Source organism: Anguilla rostrata, chromosome 6 (genome assembly GCF_018555375.3).
Source record: "Anguilla rostrata isolate EN2019 chromosome 6, ASM1855537v3, whole genome shotgun sequence".
Classification (NCBI taxonomy): domain Eukaryota; kingdom Metazoa; phylum Chordata; class Actinopteri; order Anguilliformes; family Anguillidae; genus Anguilla; species Anguilla rostrata.
Window position 1 is genome coordinate 17,894,514 of NC_057938.1, and position 22,552 is coordinate 17,917,065.

The window sequence follows — 22,552 nt, forward strand, 5'->3', positions numbered from 1 at the left end:
AGCATTACAGGTGATATGTTTAGTTGGAAAGAATGAACATTTGCGAAATAAATAGGCTTTATAGGACTGATATTACACATGCCTGCCCTGTCCTGCCAAACTCATTGCCTGGGTGTTCCATTCTCATGGATTTAATGCCCCCTCACCCCAAGAGAGACAGCGAGGGAGACAGAGCGACAGCTAAAAGCATTCGGCAAAGTATTCGAGGGCGGGGCGGGGCGATAAAGCAAATGAATTGTGCTTGTAAATCTTCGCCCTCGCATTTCAGGTAACAGAAATATTGATTCACTTTTGTTCCAGTGAAATACGAGAGAATCAAATTCTTGGTGATCGCCCTGAAGAACTCTGTGGAAATTTACGCGTGGGCGCCGAAGCCGTACCACAAATTCATGGCTTTCAAGGTACGAGGCTGTAGCTCGGGGTTTGTGCTGTCTGCTGCAATAACCGCATGCGGGTGTCAAGGTTTATTTGCTTTGTGCTCTACAGCATTTATTTGAGCGATCCTAAAGATATGAATATGTGCAATAGTTATTGTTGGAAAGGTTCCAAGACACATTTATGACAGCTGGACAGATCTTTCATGTCTTCTCTGATTTTTGATTGCACTCACTAAAATAATTCATGGAATATTATTTCCCAGTTATGCATTCAAGAAGGCTAGGCCAAATGTGCTTCCACTTTTTTAGAACTGAGGCTTGTTCAGACCTCACCCTCTCTGTTCCAGAGAGTTTAGTGCTTTATAATTGGAAGGGAAATGCTTTTTATGAGCATTTTATGCCAGATATTCTCAACAGTCGAATGCTGTTTTCTTATCAGTTTCTGAGCGTGATTAGTACGGGTGGATGGTTCTAAAGTTCAAGAAAATTATAGAAGCACAAGAAACCTTTAGTCTGAGATAGTTTAATCTGGATAGTTGCCAGAAAAAAAAGCTTTTTTTCACATGTATCGAAAAATAGCTAATATTTATTTGCATCGAAGAAAGCCTACTGCCAAAATACATTACAGTAAACTGCTTAACAATTTTGATAATAAAAATGTCAAACAAGGTTTCTGTCTGTCAACCATATGTAGATATTATTGTATCTTCTTCACTGCTTGGTACCAAACTTGCAACACATCTGATCTTATCTTAATTAAAGCGGTTAAATGTGGATTCTGTGCCAATCAGAATATGAGTAGTGTTCATTGAAGAAAAGTTGGCAACCCAAATGACATTTGGAGGTTGTGTAACATTCATGTTATCGGGTGTGTGTGGAAGTCTCTGGTGTGGTTAGGGAACTCAATATGTCGCCTTCTACTCTCAAGTCTTTCACAGATCTCCAACACAGACCCCAGCTGGTGGACCTGACAGTGGAGGAAGGGCAAAGGTTAAAGGTGATCTTCGGGTCCAGCATCGGTTTTCATGTGATTGACGTGGATTCCGGAAACCCATACGACATCTACATCCCATCCCATGTAAGTGGCAAAAAATGGAACAGCTTTCATAGTGTGGTCCTAGCTGGTAATGGCTGTCAGTGTTGCTACCTTGCATATTTATGATACAGATATTTGGCTACAGTCAGAAACAGAAAATAAAGGACCAATGATACTTGTTTCTCCCCAATATGACCTTTGGCAAGCCTGTACCACAGAAAAATGTGGGGGGTGGCAGAAAGACAGGCAAATGCAACAAAGAAACCAGAATGTTTTCAGTGCCGGCAGTGAGTGGCCAGGCTTGATGCTACGTAGCTGTGGTAGAGTGGGAGATGATATTGAGAAGAATGTGCTGGGGGGGTTGAGTGCCACCTGACGGCATGCTTCATGATTTAAAAGGGTCATCGTACGTATTTCCCTTCCCATCCCCCTCCCCCCAGATTCAGAGCAATATCACCCCGCACGCCATTGTGGTGCTCCCCAAGACCGATGGGATGGAGATGCTTCTGTGTTACGAAGATGAAGGGGTCTATGTGAACACGTATGGCAGAATCACCAAAGACGTGGTGCTCCAGTGGGGGGAGATGCCCACCTCTGTCGGTAGGTTTGATAACGCTCCTCCCACTCCTTTCCGCCCCCATTTTCTTTCGCACAGTGTGACCCCTCACACTCCTCTACACATCGCCCCACCCACCACACCCCAATACTCTCAAACCCCACTCCCACCCAGTCAAACCTAACCCTGCCATTTGTATTCTGTTCTTCTGAATGAGTTTTTTTGAATTCGTTTTCTTTGTGAAGTGTTTTGACCAGATCCTAAATTCAATGCAGCTTCCCTCGTCTACCATGTTGACAGCTTCCATTTTATCTAATTTCCCCTGTTATGTATGGTCCTTTTTGTTTGCACCCATTTTGCTGCGATTAATTTTTTAACATAAGCTGCACAAAGCAGTTGAAACCATCAATTTCCCTCTGCATGCGAGTATTCTACAGAGTCTCTATACCTCATAAAGACTGCGAGCTCAAGTCAACTAGGAATAATAAATGATGCCATGAGGAATACTGATTCTCAAGTTCAGGGAGAGTTTAATAGTATTCAAGCAGTAACGTATTCAAGGGGAGAGATCCATGCAAGATGCACGGATGCTCTTAGAAGTGAAAAAGAGCATATCACATGGCTACTGTTGCTGGAGGCCTTAGATTTGATTCTTTGAGAGCTTCTGTGAAGCAGTCGCGTTCAAGAGCAGTTCATCAGAACACTGGCAGAGCCTTGTTAGCAGGGCCGGTGGATTCGCATCTCTCCCGGGATTTGGGGGTCATTCCATTTTTGGGAATCCCCCCCAGGAGTTCGGCTAATTAGCCGACTCATTAATGATTTAGGCCGCATTGTCATTACCCTTTGATAGATGGACAAGGAGATATATGGAGTGTAGCAGGCCTCTGTCCTTCATCCTCGTGGTAATTTAACGTCCCCTTTTGCAATTAATTCCCGGACCGGTTTGTGTCCCCATCTCTTCTGCATACCCAATTAAAGGCCTTAATGTACTGCTGAGTTGTGAAGGCAAGCAGATTCCATTGGACCCTGAGGACTGCAAATAAGATATAGGGGAGGAGAGGAGTATTACGGGAGATTACTTTGCATATCACGACGGGTTATCGAGCACCTTCGATTGTTTCCCTCTGGCATTCGCTGTTATCGGCCTGGATTCAGTCGCCATTCATCTTTAACTTCAGTTCACTGTGATATATGAAACTTTTTTGCCACAGTTTAATGAGTCTTGTGACTAGTTAGCATTATGATCTCACCGTTATCTCGTGCTCGAAGAATGAATATTTCACTTTCATTTATATTCAAGTAAAGAAATATGTTTATTTAATCGTGGTCACCTTGCAAGTAATATAGCCTTATAGCCTTATAACATCTTATTGTGGATGTTTTCATATTGCATGCATTTCTTTTTAGATTTTCTTATAGAAAATCTAAAGAAGGGACCTTGAGGCAAAAAGTTAATTTAATGTTTTCTGTTTGTGTACTTTGGGAACGAAGCAGCCCGGTGTCTTTTTGTTATCTCTTATATTAAGCCAGGCAAGGTGAAGTAAGGTTACTCGTCTGTTGGACAAAGACCAGGAATGGCAAACTAAAGTCTCAAATCTTCTCTCTGGCTAACACAGTATGCCCCATGGCCATGACAGGCACTAAAGGCTCAAATATAAAGCTTGGGATCTTTATTGATTCATTAGCTAAAACAAGGACAGTAATCTATTGCCACCTAATGGTGTAGTCGGGCACTACAACATCTTGAGAATGGTAATTTTCTGAAGGATCCAGTTTTATTATCTGGGTCTTTGTGCAGGGTAAAAAAAAACATGAAACTATCACTATCAAGTCATTGTAGCTGGTAATGAAGGTCTTGATATATAATGTAAATCTCTCTTGCGAAGTCCCAGAAGAAAGGGGAGCCAAGCACTTAGGTGGTCTTTTGTATTTTAAATCGTTCCCGGTTCTTTCTCCTGATCTAAATCGAAGACAGAATGACCGTGGCTGGGTCAGGACAGGGTGTTTCTATGCACTCAGAAACTGTTGTAATAATATGCCACCTTCTCCAAGTCGCTTGCTTTGCTGAGTCAGTTTTCAAGGTTGCTGTCAGAAATCGTTGAGGAGTGGTGGTTCTCTCACCTTTGGGCACCATAATCAGGGGCTCCCTCCTTTTCTTTGCAGCTTACATTCACTCCAACCAGATCATGGGGTGGGGAGAGAAGGCCATTGAGATCCGGTCCGTGGAGACGGGACACCTCGACGGAGTTTTCATGCACAAGCGGGCTCAGCGACTGAAATTCCTCTGTGAGAGGAACGACAAGGTAAGAGGACAGGACAGGATCGTCACCTGCTGGCCTCTTTCCTCTGACAACACCCTCCTTTCACCTTCCCTTAGCTCCGCCTTCCTCACAAACTGCTGGTACAGCGGCATTATGGGGCTTGTGGTCTAAAGCAAGAATGTAACTCCAAAGCAGCTTGTACAGTCACATTATGTTTCTTATGGAACATGCAGCCTGACACTCGAGGAAAGAAGTACTGGAACATAAAAATGGATGTCTGTGTTCATTATTTGAAAATTAATGCTACTGCCTCTTCACTGTAAAAGCTGCTCATGTGTTAGTTGAAGAGAATTCTTTGCTCGTCAGGTTATCAAAAACTGTAAATACCTCAAATGTCTTTTATCGCGCATGAAAAATGTCCGGGCCCATTAAAAACACACTAAAACTGAAGTTATATTTTAAAACCCAGAACAAAAATGATCTATTTAAGCAATATTCTGCATCTGTGGTATTCTCATGAAATATATGTTTTGTCTTTCTTCCTTTCATTGCTATGATTTTGTCTTATCTTGAACTAAGATGACATCATGTGCTGGTGGTTGTCATGCTCCACAGTCCTCAGTGGGAAAGCTTCAGAAGGAGAAGGGCACTAACCTCAATGCAATGCTCTGTGTCCTTTCAGGTGTTCTTTGCCTCCGTTCGATCCGGGGGCAGCAGCCAAGTCTTCTTCATGACCCTCAACAGGAACTCTATGATGAACTGGTAATGTTCCAGGGCAACTCATCCCAGTGCGTGGTCCTTTCAGAGTTACACATGCAAACCTATGGTACAATTTGACACTGATGACAAGAACAAGGAGGGGGAAAAAAAAGAAAACAAAGAAAGAAGCGCTTTAGATCCAGACCTGGAGCTTGTGTAGAGGAGGAGAGGTCACCACCCTCTACCGTCTGGAGAGTCGGGGAAGCAACCAGATGGAGTGACATGCCATTCTCCACTGTGGAAACGCTCCTTAGAGAGGGGGGGTTGGGGAGGAGGGGCCGAGAGACCAGCCACGCCCTTCCCTGCGGGCCTGGGCTTTTCACAAGGGCTTCCGAAGAGGCGCTTCGCTTTTTCTTTGTCACCTTCTGTTGCGGCATCTGTTACGGCGGCCGGGATTGGCCGGCCTGCAATCACACCGTCTGCCCGCAGACTTGGCCGTTTCCAGTCACAAACCACAGACGTCACCCTGTGGGACTTAATAATGACTGCGCAACGCAGCAGAACCTCACCTGATACAATCTGTGAATCAACCTGTATTTTTTTTTTGTCCCTCTCTCTGACTGAGCCTGACCTGACCACCGCCGGACGTCGTAGATGTCTTTAGACTGTTATGGAGAACCCCAGTCATCCAGACTGAAGTCCACAGCCATTGCAGCCAGGAACTCAGTGGTTTTCATTCACAGCACCAGGTCTTACCAGCAAAACGTCTTTGTTTCGTAGAGGGGTGTTTTGGGTTCAGTCATCAGTCATACCCTTTGGTTGGAGGAGAGGTCAGATCATTACCAATATTACCAATGTAACAACATGGAGGTCAACATGGAACCTTAGAGTTCAATGGCTTTTGTGCTGGGTGCTCAGTCTTTGTTGTGAACAGCAGCCCAGGTGGTCACTGCTGATGGTAATTTTGGCCCCCACTCCCCACCCCCACCCCCCATGATGTCTTCCCCAGTGTCACCTGTAGATATCTACTAGGCTCTGTAAAATAGTTTCAACCCTGGTTTACATAAACCGGTCAGAAAATCTTTGTAACATTCATTTTTTTCTTTTTTTGAGGATTTCATGTTTTGCTAAGATTAGCTACAGACGTGGCCACCTGGTTGTTGCAACAACAAGGACAAAAAACCTGACTTAAATTCTTTGTCGCTCTTCCTATTATTAACCTACCTCGTTTTTTGTTTTTTTTCTTTGCCGGGGTAATTTGAATCGTGCTTTGCATTATTTAGTAAATGTGTGCCTCAGTTTGATGAGATAATGTCACTTTAGCCAGGCCCTCATGCATGTCGGATAAATTTGGGTCCCTTTCAGGCTGGCAGGTCATGGAAACAGGACAGCCCAGAAAGGCTACTTTGCAAAGCAAGAGACGAGATCAGGGCTTAGGCTTGTCAATTTTACTGTGAACAGCACCAACCCCTTCTTCACTGTTAAGCCTTTAAACACTAAGGGTGCTGTATCAGTTAAACTGGAAGAATGATAAAACAATATTAGAAACACCTTGAATTGTCCTGAGTACATCTTCCACACTTTGCTGTCTGTCTAAATCGTTCTTTTGTGAGAATTATTTGATTTTGTAGTTTCAAAACTAATCTGATTTGTACAATGGTTTGAAAGCTGAAGAGAGGTGTGAGGGTTGTATGCTTGACTGGTAATAGTGGATTATGTGACAATGGAGTGTGCTCTGTTTTTCTATGGAGCAACTGAAGCCAGGATGTCCAACGAGACAAATGTCCAGTTCTTGAACTTCAGATACTTTTTGTGCAGAATCAATAAGTGTAAAATTCCATTGTACAGTTTTAAGAATAACATTTAAGATTATTTTGTTTCTTTCTATTTTCACCCATTTTCCAGTCTCCTAACAGTTAAGGATGTTTATTGTACAGAGTATAGCATGTTGTAAGATGAGACGGAGACCAATTGATATTCAATTATTAATTCAGCAGCTTTGAATATTTAGTTTTATCATTGGATGTCAACACTGTGTTACACCATATCTCTCTTCTGTGAGATGCAGGATTTTACTTAAAACTACTGAGAAAAATGAGTCTCCAGATGAACAAGCTAACATCTAGAAGAGCTAACATGATGTTCTCTGGTGAGAAATTTATGAAAAAAATTGCCTGTGTATTTCTCCATATGTGTTTGTCTTGTGCTGAATGTTACATTTTCTTACATTTGTGACACTGACACTTCCTGAAATCAGTTGTTTGATTAGTGAATTCCTTTAGACAGAAGGGGCAGAAGGTTCGACCATTTTGTTTTAATCAAAAATTTTAAATTTAATGAGAACACAACAGAACATTTTGATTCCTACCTTGTGCGCAAAGCACTACACGTTCATCAGTGCTTGTACCTGTGGGAAAAAAAATCACCTGTACATTCCCAGGATCAGCTGGCAACCAATGGGGATCCACTGTCACACCCCTAAGAAAAATTACTGTCCTGTGTACTTGAGGCCTACAAATCCCAGAATCCCTTGTTGCCAAAATAGACAGGATTCCACAAGACCATATCTCCCTGCTGCCAATGGTTTTATTCACACCTTTAATTTTGTCATTGTGTACTTCTGGTGTGTTAAAAAAAGAAACCCGAAGACAGTTTGTTTGGTTTACGAAAGCACTCTTGTTGGACCTCCTGGGGTTTGAAAGTTTCTGAACGCTATTAAATGTAGAGCACATCATGGTTGTCTAAAAATAAGTGCTGTGCCATACTTATGTATCATGATTTTGTATTTTTTTATGTTTAGGGTTTCTGTGTAGGTTTATTTCCTGTCAACGTTTGTAGTAACAGTTTGGGAAGGAAAAATCATTTTAATGCTAATAGAGGCATTTTATGATGGGTCACTGGTAATGTTTGCACAGTATAGATATTTATATTTGAGACGTAAATAAATAAACGATTAATTCAGATATTGTTCTCTCGGGGGAAGGGAGGGTGGGGTGGGTGCGACCTTCAAAACAGGGTTTTAGCAATAAACTACTGCTGTCTAAATTGATTTCTTTTTGTTTGTTTGTTTTGTCCTGGTGGGAATACTGTGTGAGCCAGTGGAGAAAATCAACGGGCACTTCACAATTCACTGGCCTTTGCTTTGAGGCGATGATACTTTTATAAAGACAGCGCAGGCTTTGAAACAGAACATGGTCGATGGTTGTAGCTTACTTTACACTTGGACTCACATCTGTTGACTTATTTCAAGCGGTGTCACAGTTTGTTTTCAGATGACAAGCATTAGTATCGTCCTGTTTTTGTTTTGTTTTCTAAAAAAAGAATAATAAAAAACTGCTGTGGTACCTGAATTTCTTCTTTTCATTTTTGGTGTTGGTTTTTTTTTTTTTAATGTGGATGCCTTCCCCCTCGTGCCTGTGATGCAGTGATGTTACAAGGGCTCTGATGTTGTTGTTCTGAAGCAACATGTTGATTAAGCTGACCCTGGGACTTTGGCCCCTAACAGTGTATTATTAACTCTATAAGAAATCCATGCCCCCTGTACACCTTCACTGACTGCATTTGTCAGCTTTTAAAAACTTTTTACCCAGGACTTTTGGACGGCGGGGTGTGGGAGGAATGCTGATTTGGTTCAAATCAATTCACTCACTGTGAATGTTCGTTCAGTAGTAAGTTCTTTTTTCTGTTAATCTGCTATAATGCATTCATTCTCAGTTTTCCCACAAGGTGCAGCAGTGTGGCTGTGGCTGTCTTTTAAAATCTTTCAGGAAAGAAAAGAAACTAGAGGATACAAACATAATGGACTACAAATAAGCATAGTCCAGCAAATCGCATTATTTGTGATGATTGATTAGCTAATGAAATGAATGTTTGTAGATGGCTGTAATTGTAGGCTTTCTCTGTGCATGAGGCTGAAGGTAGGGAAGGCAGAACTCGCCAGGTGCACACGGCCATAGCGTGGATGCGGCGTGATCAGCCGGATTGATGATTATCCAAAATATCTGAGCTAAGGGGTCCGTAATCTGTCCCTCCAGAGAACCTTGGAGCTGCTATTAGCACGACAGGTGGATTTAAGCTCCTAGCCACAGAAATGGATTCTGGAAAGGTAACTGGATTTCTTTATTTGCTTGCAGAAAATGTTACTGGTTAACAAAGCCAAAAAAAAGTACTTCTTTTCTGTAACTACCTGGTGTTTTGGTTAAGCTTTAGGATAAAATAAATTGATAACAAAATGAATATCTTGAAGTGCAATTTTTGAGCTGTGAATATTTGATATAATACAGAAATATTGATATTTCATCAAATACTTTGTTGTAAAAGATACTGAGCTGATGCAGCAACTACATCCGCTGTTCAACAGCACTTATTTTAAAATCATTTAATCAATCAATGAAACAAAGTTGTGTGTGTTTTCAGCACTTAAAGTAAATATATGTCTAAATAATAAATATTACTAAATATTTTATTTCTAAAAATGCACCCAACTATTATAGGCTAGTCTACAGCTGATACATTGCTGCTTTTTCAGAATTCTTTGTTGACATGATGTCAAATAAAATGCCAAATCCAAAGCCTTTCGTACAGCAGTGATATATCCACATGAATCTCCTGTTGCATTGTGCCTGGGATATATTGAGACCTCTGGCAATTGAGCATGTGGCCAAATGCTGGTAAACAAGGCACGACATTCTCTGTGCAGCAGAAGAACCCGTAACTAGCTATCTGCCCGCTCCCTCCCTCTCCACTCCAGCTAAAATCAATCTTCAAGGGCAAGATTAGTCAGTGTACAGCATATCCATGACTATTCGTCTGGGTGATGATGATGTATATCCGTTGACAGGCTTGTGTTGTGCTTGTGTCATGTAGAAGCTTTCCGGAACCCTAGCATTGGCGGTGTTCACCGCTACGCTTGGGTCCTTGCAGTATGGATATGGCCTTGGCGTCATCAACGCGCCCCAGAAGGTAAGCATTCGCACGGGTAGTCATACATAATTTGAAAGCCATGTTGAAAAGTGTGAGTACAGAATTTCAATTAATATATGTATGTAAAATAAAATGTAAAAGCGACTGTAAATCATATTGCATGTATCTGAAAATATGTAAAATTTTTGTAACTTTGAATATGAAATGGTATTCCCGCAGATAATGCCATTTATTTATTTTCCAGAAGGGCAAATGCAATAGGCATCTCCTCTGAAATCACATTAGCTTTGAGAATTGTAGCACACTAAATATGTATTTGGTCTTTATTTCAGTTGACAAAGATAAAAATAGAATTCAATTACATTGAGAATAATCCACTCAAGACGCACTCATTTAGACAAGCATACATGCAAGACGTTTAACCACACACACACGCACACATGCATCCATTATCGTTTTTAACTAACAATTTTTACATTTTTACATAGTTTCTTTTCTTACTGTTTCTCTGTATAACCTAATATCTTGTATTATTTACTCATTTTATCTATTTATTTATTTATTATTTTTTACTATTTCTTAGTCCTATGTACTGTGTGGCTTATCCTGATTTTCCTATAGTGTGAACTTGGGTTTCCTATTATTATTATTATTATTATTATTAGTAGTAGTAGTAGTAGTAGTATTATTATTATTATTACGTCTCTAAAAACATGTCCATCTGCCCTTTGGCTGCAGGTCATAGAGAAGCATTATGGGCGCTCACTTGGTGTTCTACCACAGAACTTCACTCGCTCCCTCAATAGCACTGAAGATGAAGAGCCCCATCCTTTAGTTGTCATGTATTGGTCCCTCTCCGTGGCAATCTTTTCCATTGGGGGCGTGTGCTCTTCCTTCCTGGTTGGTTTTGTGGGAGACCTACGGGGCAGGTAAGGACAGCACTGCCCCATTATCAAAGGAGCTGAGTGAGAGCTTTTTAAAATTCTTGGCGAAAAACTGGACCAACTTCAGGATTCGTTGAATAGCTATACCTCTAAAATGACTGTTCTTTGACAACACAGAGTAAATATAGTGGGGCAGTAGGATGGCACGTTGTGCTATCTGTGCATGAAGCCTACTCCTTAGACCAGGCCTGCCTAATCCTGATCTAGAGGTCTACCGTCCTATAGGTTTTCCCTCCAACCATAACACAGCAGACCTCATTCAAAAGCTAGAGATCTTGTTGAGTTGCTAATTACTAGAATTAGGTATGCTAAATTAGGGTTGAAATTAAGCATACAGGATGGTAGGTTCATTCTGATGTTTTCAGTTCTCTTATGCACTTTCAGTACATAGCTCTTCAACTGGCACTTTTCAAAATTTTGAACTCAGCATCTGAAATGTGTATGGTATGTCAGGCTGAACACTTTCCCTGGGGTTTGTATTTTCTGTTTTGGCTCTTTCAGAAAAACGTATGATTGCAAGCTTGAACGGTCCAATAGTAGGTGCCCTGCAAGGTTTAGCAAAGGATTATCATTTCTGCCTCGACCATTGTATGTGGAGGGCTGACAGGCATTCAACACAATGGAAAAAGGAGCTTGTTCAATTTTTCTTCTGTGCTATGCAGATGCATTAGAGTTAAGCTTATTTTTTATGATCTGCGCTGAGCCCACTTCATTTTCAAGTAAGATACATTTGATCCTTCCCTATGCCTAGGTATATAACTCTACATCTCTTTATTATTAAGCGAAATTTGAAGCCTTTAATGTGGAATAAAATATAAGCATATAATATATTGTATAATATATTGTATTGTACACAGCTAGTGTAGGAAGGCTGCAGACACCCAACTGACAAGAGGAGTCATTGTTGGATGAGCAGGCAGGGACTACCTTGCTTCCGTCCCTTATGTATGGCAGTAATTGACATAATATGTCATTCTTTTGTATTTCATACAATCTGCAATATATTAATATATTTCAAACAATTTGTTCTACACATTTCTTTTTAATGTTTTTTTTATTTATTTGAAAGGAAGATATGCATCCAGATACACAAGGGAGGGAATGTACAGCAGTAAAATATGGTTGGGTTTTGAAATGCTATATATTTACAATATTAACAAGGGTAGACAATGAGATAGCAATACCAGTCTAAGAACAGTTAGTTCACCACCAGAAACACTAATTAAATGGTATTTATCGAACAGCGATGGCATATTATGGGTATTAATTTTATATAAAATAGTTACATTTCATGACTATTTTATAAGGGGCGGGAAAAGGTTTGCTCATTGCGTTCATGGGGAGAACTGTGTCTGGTGATTATTGGCAGCCAGTCTGAGGGAGTGCTGCTATTGGTTTGCCTTTGCAGGGTAAAAGGGATGCTGATGGTGAATGTCCTGGCCATTGCTGGAGGCCTGCTCATGGGCCTGTCCATACTGGGAAAGCCTCACCTCATGGTGATCTCAGGCCGCGCCGTGATGGGACTTTACTGCGGTAAGGAGGCCCTGGACAGATTCACACATAATTCATAAACTCATCCCTTTAAAATAAAAAATAAAAATCAAATACGTTTTTCTGCTCTTCGATTTCAGTGAATTAGGTTGCATTTTTGGGGGAACTCTCCACAAGTACACGATACAATAAATTGTAACCAAAGTTGTTGAAGATTAGATGCTAGTGGGTTCTGAGAAATCCCTATGAAGTCTTATATGTGACTCCTCTGGTGAGTGCAAGGTACTGCAAAAAACCACTAATGCTATCTGAATTGTGGCCGTTGCCAGTGTGAGTATGCCAGCTTTTAAAGGGGAATTGCACTTTATAACACTTGTGCTTCTCATGACTGATACTGTCCTTCTAATGAATGTGTCGCCCTTCATTTCTCGATTAGTTATTTCATTATGTTAATATTTTATGCTGTTTTGTTGGTTTCCTTTACAAATGCAGGAAGTAGCCCCAGGCAGTTTAGTGTCGAACTTGAGGATGCATATCATTGCGCGTCTTCTGATGTGGGTGTACCTGCAGACAATAACATTGGGTTGGTCGTAGAAAAAGTGTTGTATTACTGCCGGCTAGCGAAGCCGAAAATGTCTGAGGACGAAATAAATGGATGGTGTCAACCCTATAACAACAGCCAGCAAGCTGTCTGTTACCATAGACATCCTATATCACAGACAGACGCTATAGCGTTAGCCAGCCCGCTTAGTACCTACCTCGAGCGGTTCGACCAACGATGGGAAAATGGTGGGTACAGCTCCAGGCTTCAGACGGTCGCGTTGGTAGTCAGTGGCTTCAAGTGGTCGCTGTATTTCGTTTGCGAACTTCTTCGGCTGTTATGTTGGGGTGTCTGATTACATCTAGCCACGTCTGGCACAAAGTTGCATCGCGTGGAAAACTATGAAAATGTGCTTTCAAGGCAAGTTTAACGGGGGCATTATAAAAACCGGGTACAATGCACCTCATTATTACACCGATAATCGCATCAAACAAAAGAATGTTGATTTGTTCGATTCCAACGCTAAGTTAACGGAATGTTTGCTTCTTCTCGATTTTGCTGCAAAACAAAATTGAACAAGAAGAAAAACCCGGAAACCGTACTATGTGGACTTGCGCTAAAAAAAGGTCTTTCTTTCTAACGTTAGACATTTAAAATGAAATAACTAATCGAAAAATGAAGGGCGACACATTCATTAGAAGGACAATATCAGTCACGAGAAGCAGAAGTGTTATGAAGTGCAATTCCCCTTTAACTTAATTTCCCTGCAGTATTGCTGTGAATCATGACATCGCGATTGGCCCTGTTCAACTGGAGCATTGTGTCCCAGGCCTGTCCTCTGGGCTGGTGCCCTTGTACATTGGGGAGATCGCGCCCGTGGAGTATCGAGGCGCACTGGGAACGCTCCACCAGCTGGCCATCGTCACGGGCATCCTTATCAGTCAGGTGAGTGCTGACTAATTCCCCTGGATCCAATGAGACCATATCATATTCCTTTGAAAGGGAAAAAATCGAACTGTCGAAATGAACCTTGTGTAATATTTATTACCACTGATTGGATAGTGCTTCTCTGTTATTAATTGGAGGGTGCTTTTCAGGGGTTCACGTGAATAGGTGTGGCGCAGAGTACTTTGATCAACCCTGATTGCTCCATTTCTGCACTGCTGGTTCCTGGCAGCTGTCCTAAGAGGGCTGTTTAACCGGTTTAAGCTTGTGCGGTTGCGAACGTGGCATCTATGCCGTAACCGCTGCGCAGGGTGCTAGCGAGCAGCCAGATCACGTGACAAATCCATTTTCTCTGAGGTGCCCCCAGAACTCTACGGTCTGTTCCACTTTCCGGGATTCACACACACACTTGTGTTTGCATGGCATTTCGGTTATACACACCACTGTAATTTGTGTGTGTGAGGATGCCGTTTGGAACACGTAACGCGTCGCTGAGGGCTTGACGAGATCCAACACCTGGCCAAGCGCGAAAGTTTGCCCGCGCGCAAAAGATTGTCCGCCATCCGTGAAGGCGGGGGGGGGGGGGAGGAGAGGAACACCTCGTCCGTCAGCTACCTCTGCTTCCTGTGCTTCAGGTCATCGGGCTGGACTTCCTGTTGGGCAATGACGCAATGTGGCCGCTGCTGCTGGGCCTGTCCGGGGCGCCGGCTGTTCTCCAGAGCCTCCTGCTGCCCCTGTGCCCCGAGAGCCCCCGCTACCTCTTCATCAAGCTGGGCAAAGAGGAGGAAGCCCGCAAGAGTGAGCATGCTGCCTGCCGATGACACCCCTCCACTGCCCATGCACACTGGGTGGGCTGAGAGTGGATGCTTTGCTGGAGGGATGCTGCTCCTGCAGGATGCTGTATTACTTTCGCATCAGCGGTGTCCTTTGTTATTTTTGTGCACGTGCTCAATAACGCTTTGAATTATAAAACAATAGGAGAGCAACCTTTGTAATGGCCAAAGCAGTTGCGTTTCGAAATGCCAAGAGGCTAAATGCACTCCGAAAGAAGAGCAGACCCAACAGCTTTCAGACAGCGAGCTTTCTTCAGTGGTACCTGCAAACTGCAGGGGTTGCTCTCTTGTTGTTTTATAATATTTTACAGAGCCCATAGAGTAGATACAGTAGAAAATATAGTCGAATATACATTTTACGTTAACATACAGTCAATTAGTCCATTTTCTGCAGGGACGAACTGGTTCCATTTCTGCACTGAGGAACCTGTATGGATGTTCCCTTTATTGTGGCTCCCATTTCTTTGGTATTACTCTTTTAGGGAGTACCTCTCTCTCCCTCTCTCTGTGAATTTCCACTGAAGCTCACCTCAGTGTTGTCAATGTAGCAATGCAAACACAGAGTAACAGTAACCTTGCCAATCCTACAAGCTGAATTTAAAGGAACCCTCCCAATCTCTCTAACGAGTGCCCATGGCATGGACCCTGCAGGCCTGAAGAGGTTAAAGGGGGAGTATGACCCTTCCGAAGACATCGCAGGGATGAAGAAAGAGAAGGAGCAGGTCATGAGGGAGGAGCAGGTGTCCATTTTGAAGCTGGTGCGCTCCTCTCAGTACCGCCAGCAGCTGCTTGTGGCCCTGATGATGCACCTGTCCCAGCAGTTCTCTGGGATCAATGCTGTGAGGCTCCTCCCCTTTTCACATAGCTTTATATAAGGTTAAGCTGCACTTCTATTGCCCAGGCATTATTTCACAAAACAATGATACTTGCTTTCCTTTCAACCCCAGATATTTTATTACTCTACCGCCATCTTCCACAAGGCAGGCATCACCCAGCCCGTGTACGCAACCATCGGGGTGGGCGTCATAAACACCATTTTCACCATGGTTTCGGTGAGTACATGCTTCACATTAAAGCCAAGCTCCAACCACAAGCTAATCACTCATCACTTAGCAACACAAGCGTCCTCATCCTTTTCAGTCTGTTGGGGGGGGGTAACTACTACTAAAAGAAACTACATTTATTGCTTGAAAGCCTCTATACTTAACTTTTTAATTAACCAACCAATTTATTAATTTCAGTTTTTAATTGAAAGGTACAGTGCACAGTAATCAACATGTCTTGTTCAGGTCAATGTAAAGGTACCATATTTAGATGAGCAGCTTATTTATACTTGTGATCCCTGGGCAAGCTAGAACAGATAAAGTGGCAACAATAGCCTTTTAAGTACAATTACAAAGTGTAATCTTTAATCTTTTACAGTATTTGCAGATTGTGCTTATGGGGAATGGGACCTGAACACAGGAGAAAGCTTTCCTTTAAATGAATAATGTATTGCATGCTTTTTTTTTAGATTGAAATTCTCTACTGGTTTTTAACACACAGGTAGAGATGCAGGACATTTCCCATTAATTCCAGTTTTGTTATTGTACAACAAAACATGACTTTTTAAGTTAAAGATGATGCTACATCACTTTTGTAATCAGAATTAATTTATACAATTTTATTGTATTTATACATACAATTTAATGCCTTCATTTTAGTTCACAGTTTAATGTGACGTGCACAAAGGTGATGTTACCACGTAAAAAAACTGAATAATTAAGTAATTAGCTGCAGATGTACAATTCTTGTGTTCTTGGCTGTGGGATTCTGTGATAGGCATTTCATTGAGTATTTTCATGACCAGGGACCATTGTAATTAAATTCATAAATGCCTGTGATGTTCTTTGAAAATGTTTGAATTTATTTATTTAATTTCAGTCCATTTCCTAAATTAATGAGATTGAAATGAAATTGAGTCCAATTCAGTTTGCGATGTTAATTTCAAACATTCTCTGGCTGTGCTCTCTGTGACTGAGTGTTCTTTTACTGAGGTGTTTTATTGGACATTCTGTGACTGAGTGTTCTTTTACTGATTGCATTAGTTATAAGCGCTAGCTTAGAGGGATATTGGCGGCCTGTTAGTGGGAGTGGACAGGAATGTTCTGTTATCAGCTGGTTCACTGTTCAAGGACAGACTAGCTTCATAAACAGTTCGGGATAATTACAGGAGAAAGATCAGCCGGCAGCAGCAGCTGCTGATTAACATCTGCTCTACTGAACCTCAGAGTCAGCAACTAAATGCTGAGGAACACGACTGCATATTAGACTGCACATTAGACTACCACAGCAACCACAGTGCTGATTAACACACATCGATTAACCTGTGCACCAATCCCCTCCAGCCCCACCTCGAAAGTGCCTGTTGAGGGTGTATTCTAACATAGCTTTAAGTAAAAGTTGAGAATGTGTACTTTAACCACATGAGAGTTGTTTGATTACAAATCTAAAAGTGTGGAATACGGAGCCAAATCAAGAAAAAAAAGTATGTCTTTGTCCCAAATGTTATGGAGCTCACTGTAAAATCAGCCTGCAGCCATGGAGTGACAGAGCACTACCTGCTTCTTTACTGGCTGTGTGTATTGGCCTGCTTGTCTCCACCACCTTTGATCCTGGGCGCCTAATGCCTGTTTTTATGTTTGTTTGTGTGTTGCAGGTGGTGCTGGTTGACCGTGCGGGCAGACGGACATTGACTCTAATTGGATATGGGGGGATGTGCTGCTGTGCAGTCACCATGTCTGTTGGCCTGGTCTTCCTGGTACGTAAGCACCACAGCTTTACTTCCTCGGCAGACAGCTTCAGAGTGGCTTCTAACTGAAGCTGAGATAACTTGCACGTTGCAGTATGCTCTGGTGCCTCGGAGGGCGAGGATGAGTAGTATTTTGGTAATACTGCAGGATGCCGTGGTTTATAGTGGTCTTACAAACCTGCTCAACATGCAAGTGTTTCAGTCAAAGAACACAGCAGTTAGGTTTCTTAAGCCCCTTCATATTTTACAGGATGTGTAATTCTGATGAAAATCTACTACCGGCACTTACAGCTGTGGCTCTGAGTCAAAGTGAACCTCAGTTTAAAAAGTTCCTTCTGCGTTCTGCCCACAGTCGACCTTCGCCTGGATGAGCTACGTGAGCATGACGGCCATCTTCCTGTTCGTCTGCTTCTTCGAGATTGGCCCGGGGCCTATCCCGTGGTTCATCGTGGCAGAGCTCTTCAGCCAGGGCCCCCGTCCGGCTGCCATGGCCCTGGCCGGCTTCTGCAACTGGAGCTGCAACTTCGTCATCGGGATGTCCTTCCCGTACATCGAGGTGAGGGGGCGTTCTTTCCGAGGCAGTGACTCCCACTCTGTGGGGCGGGACCTGCCAGTGGGATGCGAATGTAATGCACCTATAAAGTATAAATGACATTGTCCATTCCCTGGATAGAAAAGAACATGTGCTTGTCATCATTGTTTTAGATTGACTCAAATCCAAAGCTTGGTTACTCACCGCTTTGCTCATTATTATGTGGATGACTCAATCATTTCTGCATCCGTACCCTCAATCTAACTTTTAGTAAATTACAGGCTGATTTTTTTGATAGTCAGAATGCTCTCATCAGTCGTAAGCTAAACCCTACTAAGCTAAGGATCTGACAAAATTCAGTGTGGCAAATAATAGATAACAGAAGAAATCAAGAAGTCGGCAAATACATTTCCACAGCACTGTAGTTCTGTTAGTTTCATTACTGGTGGTTTTGGAACACATCACTGTCTTCTCCACCAAAGGGTGGGCTGGCCTTCACTTAATATCAGGAGAGAGCAACACTGCCTTCTATTTGTATACAAAGCAGTCCTGAATAAGTTGCCATTTTACCTGACATCTCTTCTAATATTTATAAGGGCCGCTTATATTAGCTGTTCTCGGGAATGTATTCTTGAAATTCCTTATGTTAAATCTAAAAATGGAGTGAGTATCTTTAACATGAAATCAGTTAATTCCACTTAATCAGTACACATTATTGTGATATGATTTGTTTTCAATTGAGTACACTTGTTCTTCATTATATTATTCTTTTTTGATAGAGATAATTTATTTGGAATGAATTATGTCATTTATATGTGTAATTTATATATTACAGCTTTTACTGCCTAACTGCTTCTTTGTATTCAGGGCCTGTCAGTTCTTCTCTCAATTGACCATTCCTGATTAAATAAAGGTTCATAAATAAATAATAAAAATAATCATGACAGCATACATTTTCTTAGCAGATGTCACAGTAGTATTACACCACACATATTCTCTTGTCAGATTATATTCGATTTGTGTATTGAGTTCAGAGCGCTTACAAGAACACTGCACTGCATTCTCTCTCTCTCTCTCTCTCTCTCAGGCTCTGTGTGGAAGCTATGTCTTCCTTATCTTCGCCGCGATCCTATTCGGTTCCACTGTCTTCACGTACTTCCGCGTCCCTGAGACAAAGGGAAAGACTTTCGAGGAGATAGCGGCTGAGTTCCACCACCGGCGCCACCATCCACCTCCCGACTCCAGCGCCGTCACAGAGCTGGAGCTGCTCAAGTCCTCCACAGAGGCTTAAGGACTATTACAACCATGAGGCAGCGCTGCTTTTCACAGCTATGTCTGTTACGACCTTATCAGTGTTCATTTTAATAACCCTTATATTTTCGGAATCTTTTCATAAATTATCAAAGTTTCGACGAAGGATAGTTAGTGACCGCATCTTTTGAATTATTTGAAGTTGCATTTTACAAAATGATTTCATAATTACAGTATTATTCTGTATCCAGCACTACAAGCAGTGGAGTTTAGTTGTCCAGCGCAATACCCGCACAGCTGTGCTTTGGATGATGCACTTGCTGGGTGTATATATATGCATATTTTAGATGTTGTGTCAAAAGGAATTGATGTCATGTACATGTTAGGGTAATGTGCAGTTACACTAACCTGGATGACATTTTTCCTTTCTTTTTTTCTTTATTTTGCTTTTTTGCTGAGGAATATAGCCTAGTATGCTGTCCACATATGGATATTAACATATGCTTATTTCACAGGGTTTTTTTTCTGCAGCACATGTGGGCTTTACCTAGGAATTCATTCAACGCCAATTTAATGAGCACTGTCCTTCTCTCCCAACGATAAGCTACAATGCCCTCCATAATGTTTGGGACAAAGACATTATTTTCTGGATTTAGCTCTGTACTCCACTATTTTATATTTGTAATCAAACTACATTGTTAAAACTGCAGATTCTCAGCTTTTATTCAAGGGAAGTTTTTTATACATTTGGTCTCACCATGTAGAATTTACTGCACTTTATATACATAGCCCACCATTTAGGGCACTTGGGCAGCAGTGTAGCACAGTGGGTAAGGAACTGGGCTTGTAACTGAAAGGTCGTAGGTTCGATTCCTGGGTAGGACACTGCCGTTGTACCCTTGAGCAAGGTACTTAACCTGAATTGCTTCAGTTTATATCCAGCTGTATAAATGGATACAATGTAAATGCTATGTAAATGTTGTGTAAGTCACTCTGGATAAGAGCGTCTGCTAAATGCCTGTAATGTAATGTAATGTAATATTGTTTGGGACAAATGGCTTTACAGGTGTTTCTGATTAGTCAGGGTTGTTCAATTCCAAAAGACTCCAGGCAGGCAAAAGTCTAGAATCAAGACTAGAAACTGAAAGCTCTCATATACCTACATTAAAGACACAATTGAACACACCTGTCAAATGCCTGTGAAGTCATTTGTTACAAGCATTATGGTGCCGTGAAATGGGGGGCTGTGTATAAAAAGTGCTGTAATTTCAATTCCAAAACGTATAAAAATACCCTTAAATAAAAGCTGAGAATCTGCAGATTAAGTATGTATGAATTATTTGGTTACAAGTCTATAATTGTGGAGCACAGAGCCCAAAATAGTATGAAAACACTGTATTTGCAAAGAATTCAAAGGAAGAATTTAAATTCAATTCAAATTAGAAATAAAAGGGAAAGCCCATGTAAGTGCCGTTAAAATGCCATGTTTACCATCCAATCAGACTGGTTTTGGTTGTCCTTTTAGATCTTCCTTTTTTCATGTTTGTTCCTAAATCAGGCCAAGCCTTCATCTGACTAGAATTTCATGTTATAGATTAAGCTTATTTTGTCTGATCTAATAACGATACTGGACAGTACAGTGTTTTCTTTCTGAATTGGCTCATTCTTACCGAAGGGGTGTTTACATTTTATACTGATGGAATGCTGCTGCTGAAGGATTCTATAATATTTAATACAAAAGAAAATAAGGGTTTTGGTATATTTGGTTCATAATAAAATGAACATTCTCATAAAATGTATGCGTCTGCACTTGTATAAACTATATAGACATTATTTTTTTCTTGGTTTGGCTCTGTACGCCACAGTTTCAGATTTATAATCAGACAATTCACATGTGGATCTCAGGTTTTATTTTTATACATTTTGGTTTCACCATATAGAAATGACAGCACTTTTTATACATAGACCCCCCCCCCCCCAGCTTCTGGGCACCTCAATGATTGGGACAAATAGCTTCATAGGGGTTTCTGATTAGTTTGGTGTGTTCAATTGCTTCCTTGCAGGTATAGGACACCTTTCGGTATATAGTCTTGATTCTAGGCTTTTGATGTCCTTTGGAGTCTGTTATTGCCATTTGTCAATATGAGGATCAGATTTGTGCCAGTGAAAGTCAAGGAAACCATTATGAGGCTGAGAAATATGAATGAACCGAGCCTGGGTCTTTCTGTGTGGATTTTGCATGTTCTCCTCGTGTCCACGTGGGTTTGCTCCCACAGTCCAATGCAGGTTGGCTAATTGGAGACTCTAAATTGCCCACAGGTGTGCATGTGTGAGTGAATGGTATGTGACCTGTAATAGATTGCCATTGCTGACCTGTCCAGGGTGTAATCTTGCCTCTCGCCCAATGCATCCTGGGATGGGCTCCAGCAACCCTTGTGACCCTGACCAGAATAAGAAGGTATAGAAAATGGATGGATGGTAGGATGAGTATATATATATATGTATATATATATATACTATAGACCAAAAGTACCTGGTCACCCCTTGGTCCGGGCCTGTTTGTATGGTTTGTGCTAGGCCGCTTAGTTCGAGTGCTTAGTTCTTAATGCTACAGCATACAATCAGATGATTCTAGAATTCTAGATGATTCTGTGCTTCCCCAACTGCAGTGCTCATCTAGTATAAAGCCTTCCCAGAAGAGAGGAGGTTGTTACAGCTGCAAGAAATGGACCAACTCCATATTATTACTTATAATTTTGGATGAGATGTTGGATGTCAGGTGTCCAGATACTTTTGGCCATGTAGTACATATATATGATAAATGATCATTTACATAATCCTTTTAAAACATTTTTATGAATTTTGACTTTCATAATAATTATTAACAGTTAACTGGTCTTTCCTCCGTTGAAAGCATGACTTGAACAGATGTGTGTTAATTTTTAACTTAGACAAAATTGCATGTTCATCAACTAGACACTCAAATTTCATGTCTAAAAAGGCAACTGTGGGCCATTAATGTTAATGGAGCACCTTATGTCAACTTGAGTTTTACTTCCATTTGAACTGACTCTGTGGTAAGATAGTATATTATTAATGTCTCAAACCTGGAATCTGATGAGTCAGTGGAAACTTAAGCAGTGTTTTGTGAGGCTAAAATTGCTTGGATTAAACTGATCAGACAAGCATCTTTCAGTCACAGGACCTCCATAAAGTAAGCACAGAATCAAAATATAAATTAAAAAACGAAATGCACAACGCAGTTCATAAGTATTTGGACAGTGACACAATTTTTGTTGTTTTGGCTCTGTGCTCCAGCACATTTGATTTGAAATGAAACTATGATGACTAATACGAGGTTGGAGTACAGAC

The 22,552-nt window shown here is 41.4% G+C and overlaps 2 protein-coding genes across 8 annotated transcripts in view; both read left to right on the forward strand.

The window, feature by feature from the left end:
* The window catches only part of LOC135256706 (TRAF2 and NCK-interacting protein kinase-like), a 113,065-nt gene extending 104,786 nt beyond the window's left edge, over positions 1–8,279 (forward strand). For all 7 annotated transcript variants that reach the window (XM_064338742.1, XM_064338743.1, XM_064338744.1 and 4 more), the window contains 5 exons: positions 301–401; positions 1,306–1,455; positions 1,854–2,013; positions 4,133–4,272; positions 4,913–8,279. In XM_064338742.1, coding sequence (XP_064194812.1) covers positions 301–401; positions 1,306–1,455; positions 1,854–2,013; positions 4,133–4,272; positions 4,913–4,996 — 635 coding nt within the window. In that variant the 3' untranslated portion in view covers positions 4,997–8,279. The remainder of the gene's footprint in view (positions 1–300; positions 402–1,305; positions 1,456–1,853; positions 2,014–4,132; positions 4,273–4,912) is intronic.
* A 90-nt stretch (positions 8,280–8,369) lies between these two features.
* Positions 8,370–19,502, forward strand: slc2a2 (solute carrier family 2 member 2). Its single transcript, XM_064338749.1, has 12 exons — positions 8,370–8,597; positions 8,964–9,034; positions 9,796–9,891; positions 10,591–10,781; positions 12,205–12,329; positions 13,658–13,773; positions 14,409–14,571; positions 15,258–15,445; positions 15,554–15,658; positions 17,305–17,406; positions 17,750–17,953; positions 19,017–19,502. The coding sequence occupies exons 2-12, from the start codon at positions 9,020–9,022 to the stop codon at positions 19,218–19,220; spliced, it is 1,509 nt and encodes a 502-aa protein (XP_064194819.1). The 5' UTR covers positions 8,370–8,597; positions 8,964–9,019; the 3' UTR covers positions 19,221–19,502.
* The last annotated feature ends 3,050 nt before the right edge of the window (positions 19,503–22,552 follow it).

Coding starts and splice junctions, on each gene's coding strand:
- slc2a2 (XM_064338749.1), top strand. Junction 10,782..12,204: donor GTGGGAGACCTACGGGGCAG/GTAAGGACAGCA, acceptor TTGCCTTTGCAG/GGTAAAAGGGATGCTGATGG. Junction 13,774..14,408: donor CGGGCATCCTTATCAGTCAG/GTGAGTGCTGAC, acceptor CCTGTGCTTCAG/GTCATCGGGCTGGACTTCCT.